We start from the raw sequence: 16848 nt of genomic DNA, 5'->3' as shown, positions 1-16848 counted from the left end.
AGACGAAAGCTAACTCAAACAAAAACCCCAAACCACAACACAGGTAGCCTACATTTAGCACAATTTCCAAGTGATTGTTGAAGTAAACTGATTGTTGATTCTCAGTCTAATGGTTGTTCCCTCCAAAAGGTATCAGCGCCATTTCATTGTAAAAGTCCTCACATGCACAATAGTATGTTCAATTGTCAAAATTAGTCAAGAACACAATACCATGAATACCATATATGAAACTCTTGGAACATTTGATGAATTGATTACAGCAAATGACAGTCCGGTGAAACTAGAACTTGATTAACGAAGGAGGAGTTTCACACATTTCAGATCAAACAGTAGATACCTGACCAGAGGTGCTGTCCATGATTGGGAATGCTGCCAAACATGTACTGTATATATAGAGCTTATCCATGCAGGACCAGTACAATTTCTGAACATGGCCAAGTCATATGAACCAAGGCAACTGGCTGCTCGAGGAAGAGGAAGAAGAAGAGGAGGAGGAGTAAGGGTGGTGGAGGAATAGGGGGAAGAGGCCGAGGAGCACAAAGACACCATGCTGTCCTGGATGTAATTTGGGCCACAATTATAGACCATGTCATCAACCATGGCCTCACAATGGTGGAGGCAGGAGCCGAGTGCAGCCTAATATTCTTTGCTCTACAGTCTTCTCCATCATCCAGACCTTTCCCAGGGAAAACAAGTATGTAGTCAGTCAATGATGGAATTTGTATAGGACAGGACACTGTGCCTAGCGCAAGAAATGTGTTTATTTACTCATTTACCTATTCATTTAGTGTGATAGTAATATCTAACCTCTTTTTATGATACTAAAAATGACAAGAACAATATTGGAGAAAATAAAATATGGAATAGTCCACCGTGGAACGCTCATCAGGGCCTGGTTCACCACTCATCCAAGGATGGTCATGGTGTTCCTACCATCTTACTCTCCTTTCCTCCCATTCTATTCTATTGAGGAGTATTTTTCCACTTGGAGGTGGAGAGCGAATGAGCATCAGGCTCAAGATCAGAGGTCCCTGCTCCATGCAATGGACGCTGCGTGGGAGGATGTTACAGGAGATCGGTGTAGGGGATGGTTGAGATATGCGCGCCGTTTCTTCCCTTGTTGCATCACAAAGGAGAATGTACGCTGTGATGTGGACGAGAATCTGTGGCCAGAAAGACAGCAGCATGTGGATGGCCAGGAGGGTGAGGACGGTGGCAAGGAGAGGGACGGTGAGGACAGCGACCAGTGAAGAACAGTTAGTTGTGAAACTCCAGCTTATATATATATAATTTTCCTTGTTTTTTTGTTTGTGAGTTCAGATTACAGTATATTATGCTGTGTGCATTGTCTTTTTACTCTAATGTATTGAAGTTACTTTATGTGCGTGAATAAAAAAGGTTACAATTTCCTTGACAGTATGAGTGCAATGTGTGATGTCAAACCTTGGAGGCTACTCTTACCCTAAAATCCAATTGTTTTTTTCAGTTTGAAACACAATTGCATTATGTTAGCTAGACAAAAAACAGTACAGCACAGACTGAAAGGTGGACATCAGGGATATGTCAATGGTCCTCTGCCATAGTGACAAAACATCTAAACATTTTGACTTGCAGTGCTTACACAATGCCAATCGAATGAAGCATTTTGAGGGCACTGACTATTTAAATGAGAAAGAAATTTAGTTTTGGGAGATATATGAGCTTTTGCAAGTGAGACATGGTGTTGTGTTGAACCATCCAGGTTATTTTTGCAAAAGCACCAAGAGGGTTGAGAGAAATGATCCAAAGCAATTGAGAAGGATCTTTGCCATTGTTGTGGCACTGACTCTTTAAATGGGAAAAGAATTTTAGGTTTGAAGCATGAGTGGACAGTTTTGGGAGAGATATTAGCTTTTGCAAGTGAGCTGTAGTGTTGAGCTGAACTGTAAGACTGTTTTGTCAAATGATCTTATAGTTTTGAGAATGTAATTTCTGTTTCAAGAAATGAGCCAAACTAATGGAGAAAAACTGTAATATTAAAGGTGCCCTGCCACACGTATTTCATCACTTTGTGGTAATGTCTGAAGTTGTACCATGGACTCTACAACTTGGTTACCTTGGATACCTTCTTTCACGCCATTCTAGTGAGGTATAGAAAGCCTGCAGGAAGACTCAGCTCCGTTTGTGTCAGTTCTCATTAATATTCAATAAGCTAAGCTGCTTGGCTCTGATTGGCTAACAGCTAGCCAATGAGAGCCTGGCTATCAGCATCCACCGCAACTGGGCGAGTTCATGAAGAGTAATGAGCTCAGGCAACATGATATCAGACTGACCAGCTGTTGTGATTGGCCTGATTTCTCCTCTTATTTCTTAATTTCCTCTCATTCAAACACATGTGGACCTGACATATATTCCAAAAAATGCAATTAAAAACGGTTTTGTGTGGCAGGGAACCTTTAAATGAAAGCAAGACATTCGTAGAGATCAATTTGGTCAATTTTTGCAGTCATTTTCACTGAAAAATTGATTTCAAGAGTGTAAAAGGAAACATGCCTGTAAGTATTAAAATAACTCTAAGTGAGAGTCATTTACTCTATATGAGATTAGTGCTTTCATTCCCAGCCAGAGCTCTGTTTTAACTCCTGAAAAGGGTTAAAAAATAAACTCCCAATGGTCATGAATGTACATGTACACTCAAATTGAGAATTCAGAATTTGGCCGTTAACCCAATCCAAGGTCCTTGACCTGTTTCATGTAATGGATGCCAAATAAACACACATTTAAAGATGTGTTGTTGTTATGCACTGCACTGAGTGATATAACAGTGGTGAGTATCAGAACACTAGTCTCACATTGCCACACCTTCATCCACAGCGCTGTCCAATAGGGTCTGCTAGTCCACACAGCAATCCGAGATGTTATAAAAACATTCTTTAAACCGCACTAAATTGTCTGGATTTACCTTGCAGTGATCTGAGGCCAAAAAAGTATAATCCAGGACATTGCCAATTTATACTATGAAAATAGTCTTTCTGATTAATTTTCTGTTTGGAATTGTTTCTGAATTCCATTATTGTGAAGTCTTCATTTTGTTTGTAACCTGTAGGCCGGACCGGATGAACCATTAGGGCAACTGGTCACTTGCCCAGGGGGAGAGGGCATCAAAGGGGCCCTGGGCTCAATCAAATATTATGTTAGATCACATCATAAACGCAGTCGTCATTTTCCTAATTCTGTGCAGGTGTTTGCAACCCGATCAATCAAAATATTATGATTAACGTCAAAACTAGTGTCTGTTGCTGTGTTTGTAGCTTTCTGCGGAGCAAGCAAGGACGACCTGTTACAGACAGTGGTGAAGTTGGTTTTATATTGGAAGATCAACCATAATAGATTTTCCTAATGTGTCTGATGGCCAACGTCCAATATAAAACCAACTTTACCACGGTCCGTCACAGCGAGTGTGGTGGTCCAGCAATCCGGCAAAGACTGGGACAACATAGCCACCCCCTCCCAAGACCCTCTTAAAGGGAAGTCAGTTTTCCCAGGTGAAGTTGAAACACACGTTTGATTGAAAGTTAAATTTGTAATGAATGTAATGTGTGCTAAAGGCGAGTCAGCATCAAGAACAGTGTGTCTATTACATTACGCAAACGTCAAATCGCTCCCTTGTGGTTTGTTAGAGCATTCTGCCCTGTGATTAGTTTTTATTTTAGTAAAGACGGTGGTGTTACGTTACATCATACTACACAAAACATGCTGAGACCAATTGTTCAAATTCACAGTACCGGGCCGGCACAAAAGTGAGTGGGCCATCTTCAAAAAGAGGTAGAAGTTTTATTTGCACCGGCAGAACAAGTAGCATTGGCTCTGCACATATTATAAAAATAACCATTTTATGTCACGAAGGGGCAACTAAACATGAACCCAACCAACAGAGAAGGCGTTTACATACTGCATGACAGACTAGCCTACATCAGACAGAAATCACACATGTAACACATCCTTTGTGCATTCAAAACGGCATAGTTGCTCCAGGACTATGGCGAGATAATGAGCAGCAAATGCACTAGCAGCAGTAAAAGAAAATGAAAGAGTGAAAACTTCCAGCCAAGTATTGTTTGAATTATGAAAGATATAAGGAAAGCGTCCAGCAAGGACGGTGTATGGCAGTGACAGGAGCAAAGAAAACTTAAAACTACGTCACTCAGATAACTTATCTCCTTGTTTGATGCGGGCGAAACACAAACGCATTTCCGCTAGAAGCCATCATCAGTGTTCATCATGTCTTACTAAATAGGAAAGTTACAAACATCCTGAAACCTGTTTGACTTAATGAACCTGTGAAGGCATCTTCTGTCTCTGATTGGCTGTCAGCGCCTCCTCTCTCTCTGATTGGCTGTCAGTAGAAAAGCTTGTCCTTATTTACACTCTATTCCATCCAAGAAAACTGTCAATACAACTTTAAAGAGAAGCCATTGTTGTCGTTGTAACTTTTAACAGTTCATTGCTTAACACATCCACGGTACATTGTGTAAAAAGCTAGCGAGCTAACGTTAGCTGCTGAACGCAGAACGGAGAGTCTGCCTGTTGTTACCACAGTAACCACATATGTTGCGAAGGCTTTCTAATTGTTTGATCCTTATTCTAGGGTTTAAAGAGTTTTGTTTTAATCAGAAGAGAAGACACATTAACCGTTTTGGTCACTTTTTTTCAACATTGTTATTGCTTTTTCTGACATTTTTGTCACTTTTTCAATGTTGTGGATGCTTTTTTTTAATGTTTTTTGATATTTGTAATGTTGACATCTTCAGAGCTTGTTTCAACGGCCCATTTTCTGTGGAAACATTTTTTATTTTATTTTTTTGTTTACTGAAAACGGGTTAAATTTGACCCAAGGACAACATGAGGGTTAAACACACACAACTAATTCTGTTACTATTTCTTTTTTTGTTTTTACACACATTTCAATATTTTTTTATAACAAAACGTGTTTTGATCAGACATGGCTTTGCGGGCCAGTGCCGCCCTGGCCCACTAATGACTACTTGCCTTGTGCACAGGAGGAAGAGGAGGGAAATGAAGAAGGAGAAGGCAGTAAACTGGAGAGACCAGGCGGGTCAGAGCAGGAGAAGACTACAGAAGGAGAGGCAGAAATAAGTGAATAAGAAGAGGGAAAGAAAGAAATTAATTGACTATGAGGGATAAAGAGGAGGCTGCAGATTCAGAGAGAGGGACAGAGGAAGAGAATGATCAGGAGGAGATGAAGAGGCCAGTTGTAAGGCCATTATAGTAGTGCATCAACATAAAATGTTGATATAGTTGATATAGCAATAAAGGTGATCTTGACTTTGAACTACATGCAACAGTGTAGCCAATGGTTTACTTTAACTTCATCCACACGTGCTTCATGGCTGGTGATAATTTCACTTTTTGCATATTCGAAATAATCTCTGGTTTTAAGTTAAGGCTTTACTAGCTGTCTGCTTTATGCCACTGTTGTAGTCAAAGGGTATCTGATTGGGTACATATTGAAACATGTAATAATTACCAAGTTCTGTGAAAGATTAATTGTAAAAAAATACGATGTCAAACATGTGTGCATCTGTTCTGTCTCTTGAATGCACTTTATAAAAATGGAGGCTATTATAAATACATATATCTCCACTGAGCCATGCAGAAGCCTGATTTGTTATTATGGAAGTGTATGCTAAATGCTTTTGATGATAGAGACTTGGCAATTGTTGCTTTGGGGCCAAGGGGGGGGGGGGGGGGGGTGTGAGTGTGCTGCCCAGGGCACTTGACATTGTTCATCTGGTCCTCAGGTCACCCACTCAGAACCACAGTGCTATCCCAATTACTATGAGGTGGATGTTGTTGACACAGCTCCATGTATTCTGTGCTGGCTTACACTGCTAAATAAACAGCTATCCTCCTCTCACATGCATGTCTGCTCGCTATCATATCAAATGGATCACATGAACTAGTACGTGTCTTGTTGCTTAGCGGCAGGGTGTCCTGTAAAGCCCCATAAGGGCCAACTGGAGGTCCCTGGACCCTGGTTCGGAAGCAATACTGATACTCTCGTACCAAAACGCTGCAGGCTGCACACCATATGGTCCTCATGGTGGGGTACATGCAAGGGATGCTACCTGGCAATTAAAAGGGAAGGGGGGGGGGGGGGGGTAGAGAGAGAGGGAGACAGAAAGCTAGACAGACAGAGAGACAGAAATGTACAGATAGGGAAAAAGAGAGAGAGACATGAGAGAGAAAGAGACAGAGGCACAGAGAGAGAGAGAGAAAGAAAGAGAGAGAGAGAGGACTTTCAGGAGCTCTAACCTACTTAACGAAAGAAAAATACACTGGAGCCTTTTGCTTTGAGTATAGCCTCCACACTGCAGCTTTACACAGTGTAAAAACCGAGAGAGAGAGAGAGAGAGAAAACCAGAGCATACTCGGCTGATGCATCCCTCCCAGAGCATCCATTTCACGGCGCTCGCAGTTTGAAGCGGAGGAGACGGTGCGCAGTTCTCCGACGAAACACGGTGCTCTTCTCTCCTCCGAAGTCAGTTTCCTAGAGCGGCTCGCGGGCGGAGAGACACTCTTTTTACTGCGTTTCCCCCCCCCCACCCCCACGACACGGACAGTATTTCATAACAAGGCTGTTTACTTGGAGCAAAAGCGGCCCGTGCGCAGTTTCAGTCGGCGATACTGCGTCTCCCGTTTTTTGGAGTGGAATCGGCGACCCGCAAGCCCAAAGACGCACACGGAATATCCGACGGTTTCAAGTTTTCCTGGAAGTTGCGCAGTGACAGAACATCATGGGAATGTGTGGCTTTTTGGCTGTGCCTGGGAAATGCCTTGTCGTCCTCGGACTTAAACTGTTATTCCTTGTACCTGCAGGAGTTCCAGCCAGAAGCGGGGATTCTGTATTAAAGGACAACATCACCGTGAGACAGGGGGACAGCGCCGTCTTAAAGTAAGTCTCTAGCACCACATCACACCACTTATAGCATCTCCTCCAGTGCGCAATGGAGACTGACTTCTGCTTTACAGCGTGTGTGTTCCAAACAGATAACCAAGTGCAATGGCCCCGGAGTTCCTAAAGGTCATCATAACCTATGTATAATGTTTTCCATATGAATTATGAGTTACCGATGTAACTACGGACATTACGCGCGTGTGGTGTGCAAGTTGTAGGGTGCAGGACTCTGTGTTTAGCCTTCGTGCTCATTGCCCTTGACTGTTATTGATCCGGTTGCTTAATGTCTGGTTGAGGATGCACACAGTTGATATACTCCCAGCAAGCCTTGGGAGGGGTTGTGCACGTATTGATTTTGAGTATGTGATACAAATGCAATTATGACTTTACTTCTTTTTTTTTCTTCTTTCTTTTCCTTTTCTTTTCCATACACTTCATGGAATGTTTTTGTTGACTGCATGGATGGAGTCTATTTCTGCCTTTTTTATTTCATCAGTTAACCCTTGAAAAATCACTATAAAATCTATTATCTATAACCTGGAGCTGCCCCCTCGGCCCTTTTTGGTCTTAGTCACTAAGATTAATTTTGTCTATTTCAGTTTTTTTTCACGTTTTGTGTGTAGAGAAACTCGGTTTTTCAGATTCAATCAACTAATCGATACGTGTTAGTGGACACATTTTTGATTTAATCGAGGACAGACCTACTATAATCATATCCTAGGAGGACTTGTCATGGTTTAACAGTGGTCTTATCACACTTGCATTTGTATATATTTCAATCTCCAGTTTTATAGTAATATCCCTGGACAGGGTTTCCTGTGTGTGTTTATCACATGTAATGGTGTTTTGGTATCTTCTCCTTCCTCACGGGTATATTCCCATTTATTTGTGTCTGTAAGCTGCATGTTTGCTGTAGTTCTTTGTGCAGAATAGAGCAGGTGTGGTGCTACGACTTCAGAATCCCTGTGAAAACATGTGACAATCACACATGCACAGACACACACATGCACACTTGCACAGCTGAGGGTAATGAGAATCAATAAAGAAATAATAGAAATGGAAAAAAAGTGTACATGAAATAGAAAATCTGTATCACAAACCCAATAGGAAATGATACAATGCAAAGAATCAAAATGTAGCAAGTGTAAGGTTGAATAAATGTGGAGCCAAGATTTGCAACATATGCTCAACACCCTGTTAATAACAGTCTTGATTGCTAACTTAAGTATGATTTAGAAATGATGTGCTATAAAAGCAGCCAAAATGCAAGTTTCTACCGATATGAATATGACTAGATGTTAATGCAGTGACATAACGGCATCATACAGTTCAACTGGCTTGGAGCCGACTGAGATATCAGCTATTTAGACAAGAATAACCGGTCAATTTACTGACTGCTGACACAGACAAGCAACTCAACAGCTCGCTGTTGCACCCTGGATAGATGAGGTGAAAGGTGATTATGTGCGATAGCTGCTCCAGCCCACCACAGGGTGGAGGTGGGGGCGAGGTGCTCATCTTCTCTCCTCTGCTCCGTGCAGCCTCAGAAAACCCAGCCCATGCTTTGATAAGCTGGCCTCCAGTGATTAGTAGTACTTGTGAAGAAGTATTCGGTTGGATCCATTAAAAAAAACAATCCTCTCACTATCTACAGACTTTTCATGAGAACAGCCTGAAAGGATTGCACCTGTAGCGGCTTGTACCGGGCTTATTTGGCAGGTGTTCTCCTTTTTATTTGCTCTAACCAATGCACTCCCCAGTAGAGGAGTCATCAAATCACTTGTTGGAGCTGCCGTGACCCTGACTTGAATCTTAAAAGGAGAGGTGTACAGACTGAACTCAAAAGCTGACAATACAGTTAGCCATGCCAGTGCTGCTCTGCAGTGTATCCAACACAGTGCCCTGGAGGAAGATGATGTGTTGCCTGTCAGTGAGATAGTCAGCCCATAATCCAGGAAAGCATGCTATACACCTGCATCACTTTGAGCTGCTCCCCAAGCAGGAGAAGCTGGATGGGGTTGCAAGCACTGGAGAAATGAAAGGACATCATTCCCATGCTTCTGTGGGAGGGAATAAGGACTGTGGAGCTACTATATGATAGCATTGTCCGCACACTTGGCAGCTAACTGGTACATGCCTAGAGCAACCTGGGGCTGATGCTGTGAGGAGCATCACCCAAGTGGCAGTGGCAGAAACTTGGAAGAAGAGCTGGGTTGCTGAGGCTGGCCCTCACAGGGTCCCCGCGGGGTCGTAAAACTTTTAAAAATGTCTTAAATATGTTAAATAAGGCCTTAAAAGTCTTACATTTCTTTAGAAAGTCAAACATTTGGTTCACAGTGGTCTAACATTTGTTCTGTTCTTTCATCTGAAAAAAAATAACTCCATTGTTTCATCACAGAGCATGTATGTATTGAGTACTACAGTAAAATAGTACAAGTACTTACGATACTGGTTTTCCAGGGCCGATACTGATTATTAGTAGTTAATGAAACCAATAACCGATATATTTTTGATCCAATGCATACACTGTGAAAATTAAAATCTAAAGAATTAACATTTTGGAATGTTACAAACTCCAACACTAGACTTGTTTTAAATGCTTTAAGAAATGCAAAACTTTCAAAATAACACCCAGTAGCGTCAGTGTTGTGGGCGGGACATTAAGTCAGACTCAGTGGTGAGTCAAACCAAAGCAGAGGGACAGACACGGAGCTGAGAGACGAGTTAGAACTCTTTTTAAGTCATTAACTTTATTGGTTATCAGGCAAATGAAAAGCTGATACTGCCAAAAAACGGCCCTATAATCAGAAAGGGCAGCTAATTGGTTTATACCTATTAAAAGGGTCTTAAAAAGTCTTAGATTTAATTTGGGGAAACCTGGGGGTGCCTTGACTCAGGAGCTGGAAGTCCTGGAGAGGAGGGCGGTGGTTTGATTTGATCAAAATAATGGGAAGAGTAAGGCCAAAGTTGGTAGGCTCTGCAATACTGTCCAAAACAACTCTTTTCAAATATATTTGTTGTTTTTACCACAAAAAAAGGGCTCTGATATATGTTATGAGTCAGTGTCACATTGCCATTTGTGTAACATTACTTAGGGCTAAAATGGCTTTAAATCACCAGCATAAAAGTTGTCAAATACTTAAAGGGGCGCCATGTCATTTTGGCCATTTCTTCACTGTTTTCTCACTTTTAGGTTTCTCTATAGAGCTTCCCTACAGGTTTCTCTATAGAGCTCCCCTAATGGTTTCTCTATGGAGACCCTCTACAGGTTTGTCTATAGAGCTCCCCTACAAGTTTCTCTATAGAGCTCCCCTACAGGTTTCTCTATAAAGCTCCCCTACCGGTTTTTGTATAGAGCTCCCCTACAAGGTTCTCTATAGAGCTCCCCTACAGGTTTCTCTATAGAGCTCCCCTAATGGTTTCTCTATGGAGACCCCCTACAGGTTTGTCTATAGAGCTCCCCTACAGGTTTCTCTATAGAGCACCCCTACAGGTTTATCTATAGAGCTCCCCTACAGGCTTTTCTATAGAGCTCCCCTACATGTTTTTCTATAGAGCTCCCCTACAAGTTTCTTTATAGATCTCTCCTAGTACATGTTTCTCTATAGAGCTCCCTTACACATTTCTCTATAGAGGCCCCCTACATGTTTCTCTATAGAGCTCCCCTACAGGTTTTTCTATAGAGCTGCCCTACATGTTTTCCTATAGAGCTCCCCTACACGTTTTTCTATAGAGCTCCCTTACATGTTTCTCTATAGAGCCCCCCTACATGTTTCTCTATAGAGCCCCCCTACAGGTTTCTCTATAGAGCCCCCCTACAGATTTCTCTATAGATTCTCCCTGCAGGTTTCTCTATAGAGGTCCCCTACAGGTTTCTCCATAGAGCTCCCCTACATGTTTTTCTATAGAGCTCCCCTACATGTTTCTCTATAGAGATCCCACTACAGGGACTCATCCCACTAAACTCCATCGCTTGTTAGCCGGTTCCTGAATGGGCGGCACCCCGGCCCAAAGTTGCAATGGTGGTTTTTCCGCTCACAGGCGCTGAGAAGGAGCGAGACGACCACCATTCAACTCGAAAAAAGTCACATAACCATTCCAATGACTCAGAAGCTGTTCAGTTAAGGTAAATGCCTAGTTCCCCTTTAAGAGATTAAAAACATTGATACACAGCATTCCTTCCAGCTTGGCACAGTTAGCTTTTCTATCTCAGATCAGGAGTGCTATAGTGGCGCTGAGAGCCAATTTACAGAGGCTCGTCAAGGGCTAAATGTTTTTAGGCCAGGGAAACGACAACATTAGTGTTATCCTGGCAATATGTTTTAATGAAATATTGTTGCATCTGAGTGATTTCCTGTCGCTGGCAAAATTCCTGGGGTGCTTTTTCATTTCTACAGGGCTGTATTATTAAGGCAGTCAAGGGCAACACAAAACAGAATCATTCTCACATAAAGAAAGCCACTGCCAACAGGATCCTAAGCAGATGTGAGTGGCAGAATAATTAGAATCATTCAACACAGCTTTAGTTGCAATGTTACATTTAATTTCAGAAATGGACACACCAGGACAAATTCAAATGCCTGGATTACAAGTTAGAGGAACAAGAAGTTGACACCAATGTTAAGCCAACATATTCTGCACACGTATACATGGAGCGTGATTTTCAGGTACTGGTAATTTAATATAATTCACATCCTGACCATGCATTAGTCTTTGTGGATAATTGATTCTAATTTGCTGGAATGTTTCCAGTATTTGTGTCATTGTGGCTGTTGCAATAAATATCTCAGTGTTAAATATCCTACTTTTCACATAATAATGATTAGCAAAGTCTCAGCAGTGTCAGTGTTGTTATGTAATATCTAGCCTATAGCCATACTAATATCAAACTCTTTCAAATATTATCAAATTTAAACAAATAGTTATGCTGATAAAATTAACAATCCATAGTATAAAAAAATTTCACAAAATAAGCGTTATAATCCAATCTGCATGAATAAATCCATTCATATTTTATGACTGGAAATGTTTTTCAAAACTCCACTTTTTGTTTTTTTGCGTCTCAGTTTTAATTTCACTTCCACTTCAAGTTCAAAAAGTTCCATTTTGATTTGGATGAAAGATGTTTTATGTCTTATTATCCCTTTTAATGTGTCTTTTATTTGAACACGTGAAAAATAAGCGATTGCATCCCAAGCGCTGAGCAACCAATGCTATTTCAAGGTTCAACATTTTACAGGCTTTTTAAAAGGCATGCTTTCAGATGAACATTATTTTGGAGAGCCACTCCAAGCACAACAAAAAAAGAATAGGTACTTAACCCTCGTGTTGTCTTCCCATCAAAATTGAAAATCAACACTTTTGTTGTCGCTTTTTATGGATGTTTTTAACTTTTTCTTACGTTTTTGTCCCCTTTTTTCAACACTTTTGAGGCTTTTTTTAATGTTTGTCACTTTTTTGACGTTTTCAACACTATGTAACACTAACTTTTGGCATTTATGCTCAATAAACCTCATTTATAGTAAATTATACCTAATGTTTGAGTTAGAAAAGCAGACATTAGGAATTATTTACACTAAAGTTAAAGAAATATATGTTGATGGATAATCACAGACTGAAATATGTCAACTTTTACTCAATACTATTTCAAAAACACTTCAATTTGTTTTTCAAATGCTATACAATTTAATAAGACACCCCAGAATTAATGAAAGTAGAGATTTGTACTTGGCAAAGAGTGTTGTGTGGAATCAATCATGTTATTCATGGGCTAGGGTTAGGGTTATCAATTGGGTAGTTAAAAAGAACATTGATATAGGAAAACGGGTCAATTTGACCCAAGGACAACGTGAGGGTTAAAGGGGACTTTGTGGTAATGTCTAAAGTCCTACCATGGACATGTAACTTGGTTACCTTGGTTACCTTGTTTCAAGCCATTCTAGCGTGGTATAGAAAGCCTGCAGGAAGACTCAGCTCCATTTGTGCCTGTTCTTATTAATACTCAATGAGCTAAGCTGCTTGACTCTTATTGGCTAACAGCTAGCCAATGAGAGCCTGGCTATCAGTATCCTTTACCCAGCGCAACTGGATGCGCTCGTGCATATCAATGAGCTCAGGTACCATGACGTTGGACTGACCAGCTGTGGGGATTTCTCTTCTTATTTCTTTCCAGTGGCTAGAGCTGACAGAGGAGATATCAGTTCATCTTCACATTCCCCACATAACACACACACATATGGACCTCACATTTTTCAAAAAAAAAATGCATGAAAAAAGGGTTTTGGTGGCAGGGCACTTTAAACAAACCACATGAAAAAAAATACAACAATTCAACATTAACTAACAAGAATAAAAACTAGAATCAGTTGAAATAGGGAAGAGCTCCGTCCCCCTTTGGCCCTCTGCCAAGAGTCTTTAAAAGATACTCGTTTACTCTGGTTAAAGGCGTGGCAGCTGAGATCTGTATTGTCTGTAGCTTTTATTTTTGAAGCCCACTCGATGCGGGTCTCTTTTCAACAAACGGATGAAAGCACAATGAAATGCCATTTAGAGGGTATTTCTTTCAACCAAGACTGTTAGCTAGTGGGCTCAGAAAATAAAGAAAATAGTTCACTATCACCAGTTACTGGCGAGATTGATGGGATTGAAATGATTTGGGTAACTCAAAGATTTTCCGTTTTAACCCAACTTTTATAATTCAGTCTTCAAGGAGACTGAAAACTATTGAAAACGTGTAGGGCAGAACACATGGGTGTATTACAGTGTGCCCACCCCTTACTGTGCAGGTGCCCCGACAAGGACAACAACCCATGCTGGCTTTCAACCCCTGATCATGGCCAGTTTTGTGCATCGGGACGCTGGAGGTGTTTGACAACGTAATTTTGTTTTGACCTGTAACTGCACATGGGGTGAGGACACATTTGTCTTAGCAATACACCTTTGCTTGCATGTGCTCAGCCACCATGTTGATCCACTTTGCCCGGAATGGGATTGTAGGTGTGTGTGGTCGTACCACCTCTGCTGCCTTTTCCTCATCCGCTGGGACAGTGGATGACAGTGTAGTGACAAATGGATTTTGTAGGACTGACCTTTCTCTGCTTGCTAACCACAGTCACCCTGCACCAGCCATGGCTTTTAGTCCTCTGTATTGAGGCAGCCGCTGCCAGCTTCTCATAGAATTGTTACTGGAAGGGACAAAAATCTCACCATTCAGCTTTGGGTTACAGCAATCCAGCTTGCATCCATTGTGGCACTGATCAGACACAGAACTGAAGCCTGGTAGAGGAACATGTGGTAAATCCTGTTTTTTTTTTAGAACCATTGTCCTTAAAGGGAACAAGACCTAGCACTCAATCTGCATGACAGCAATGCTGTCTTGCATCTAGCAGCCCATTCCCAATGAGTAGCTGTGTCACTGTTGTTCTGCTGCTGCTTTAGGACAGGTCTGAACACAAGAACTGAGGGCCACTGCTTTCCCTCAGTGTCACTGGCTCCTCTGCTCTGTCGGGGTATGGCCTTTATAATTTGTCTTTTTGTGGCCCTTCTCCCAGGTGGACAGGTTGGCACCGGGGGTGGCTGTGGTAATGTGCGCTGACCCTTTGCACTGTCCCTGTCTTAGCCTCGTAAGCCAGAGCGTAGGGGTGTAAATCACACGTTTTTATCACAAAACAATGTTATATTGATTCTTTTCACATCTATACAACATTTACTGATATCACAAAGTCTGGCACCAATTTTGATTCAATTCAATTCAAGGGCCTGTGATTGATACCAGACACAACGTAAGCCCATTTAACACAATCACTTACGTTTGTATACAGTATGTGTACAAAACAACTTCAATACTAAGCTCTTTGGGGCATTTCAATTAAACAAAAACTACTCTTTTTAATAAAAAGAAGAAATATATGTGGGAATTTGAAAGTAAAGGTGCATCTTAACCCTCATGTTGTCCTCAGGTCAAATTGTCCTGTTTTCCTACATCAATGCTATTTTTAACTACCCAAAATAACATGATTGATTCCACACAACGCTCTTTGGCAAGTACAAATCTCTACTTTCATTCATTTTGGGGCGTCATATTAAATTGTATAGCATTTGAAAACAAACTAAAAATTGAAATGGTTTTGAAATAGTATTGAGTAAAAGTTGACATATTCTAGTCTGTGATTATCCATCAACATACTTTCCTTAATTTTAGTCAAAATAATTCCTAATTTCTGCTTTTCAAACATTAGGCATGATTTCCTATAAATGAGGTTTAATGACGATTAATTATAACAGAATCATTTCTATTTATATTTTACATTTATTAATAACGGTAAACTAAAGTTAGTGTTACGTAGTGTTGAAAACGTCAAAAGAAATACACACAAAATTGGATGAAAAGAGACAAAAACGTAAGAAAAAGCTAAAAACATCGATAAAAGGCGTCAACAAGATTGTTGATTTTCAATTTTGACGGGTAGACAACACAAGGGTTAAAGATGTGTATATACTGTATATATATTTGTTTCGATATTTTCTCTTTGTATCGAGAATATTGTATCATTGAGGGTTGAATCGATATACAGATCCAGATGGATGTATCGTTACACCCCTACCAGACTGTGGAGAGCCGGGTGGCATGGCAGACCTCTCTAAGTGTCAGTAGAATTGATGCCCCTTGTTTTGAAGAAGGGTGTGATTTGAATTGCTTCCTGTGCCGACAGAAGCTTTAGATAATGTGGGAAATGAGGGGGGGGGGGGGGGGGGGGGGGGGTGAGTGTGCTGCAGCCCTAGTGAACACCCAGCCCTGTGTTAAGTGACTTTGGCAAGCGAGAGTGTTTGAGGACAGGCTGATGCAGCAAAGTCAGGCTGTAGGCTTTTCTCATTGTCAGCATCTGATGTTCTATTATTTAGACGTGTATTTTACCTAGATGTGTCACATTTTTCAAGTTATAGTATAACTGTCTCATGTGAGTGTCTGCATGTTGTTGTGTGTTCTGTGGGAAAGGTTTGTTGCAGATTTTGACAGGAAACAGATGCCATGCTTCTTTTGGTGCTGGACAGAGATCATGGGGGGATACTGTGGGTGTTCAGGAAAGGGAAGAGGTCATGGGAGCGAGATGGGGATGGGGGTGTGAAAACTAGACATCCGGCCTGAAGGAGGTGCGTGAAGATAAAGCCACACATGAGAGCCTGCCCGAGGAAGAAGATGACAACACCCGGTCCGGAGAAAACGTTAAAGAGGGCAAGTCAGAATTCAGGGGTGAAAACTCAGAAAGACTGCGTGGACCAAGATCCCTTAAACCTGTCTGATTGCCACATGTGTTTTGGTACTGTTACTAAAATGACTTATTTTATTCTATCGTCTCAGTGATTCTTTCAGGTTTCTGGTTTTCCAGGTCATCAAAGAATATGCGCAGGGGGAAGTAGAATTTAGAATTTAGATTTCTCTGGACTTTGGGCCTTCCATTCAAGTCAAGAATTCCTCTTCACGTCACAGTGAGACAGAGACAGGACATGTTAGGGGATGCCTAATAAAAGTGGCATTCATTGGCTATGTATATGTGAGCAGCCTTCTGATTTGCAGTCTACCTTATTGATAGTCAACTTCAGTTCCAACAGGGCTCAACCCCACGGGCTTAGGAAGCATTGCACATGTAGTGCAAAGCATGGGGGCATGGACATGGGGGACATGGTGGACATGGGGGGTCTGGGGGTCCCTCCCCCAGTGATCAATGCCATTTCCTGTATTCTGGTGCCTTTTAACACATGGTTTGAGACTTGTTTCTTCCTATACTAGCATGAGAAAAAGATGTGTACCTTCCGTAACTTCACCCAGAGGAAGTGGTTGGCCCCAGATCACATATTTGAAGATATTAAAAAGTACAAAAAATTATTTGACG

The 16848-nt window shown here is 41.3% G+C and overlaps 1 protein-coding gene across 2 annotated transcripts in view; it reads left to right on the top strand.

Moving 5' to 3' along the window:
- Positions 1-16848, top strand: part of opcml (opioid binding protein/cell adhesion molecule-like) — a 408666-nt gene that overhangs the window by 178263 nt on the left and 213555 nt on the right. The window contains exon 2 of one of the 2 annotated variants that reach the window (XM_032534319.1): positions 6880-6955. In XM_032534319.1, coding sequence (XP_032390210.1) covers positions 6880-6955 — 76 coding nt within the window. Of the gene's footprint in view, positions 1-6306; positions 6956-16848 lie in introns of those variants that run through there. The other variant, XM_032534318.1, reaches the window with a different exon arrangement.

Source organism: Etheostoma spectabile, chromosome 13 (genome assembly GCF_008692095.1).
Source record: "Etheostoma spectabile isolate EspeVRDwgs_2016 chromosome 13, UIUC_Espe_1.0, whole genome shotgun sequence".
Classification (NCBI taxonomy): domain Eukaryota; kingdom Metazoa; phylum Chordata; class Actinopteri; order Perciformes; family Percidae; genus Etheostoma; species Etheostoma spectabile.
This window is presented reverse-complemented; position numbering and strand designations above follow the sequence as displayed.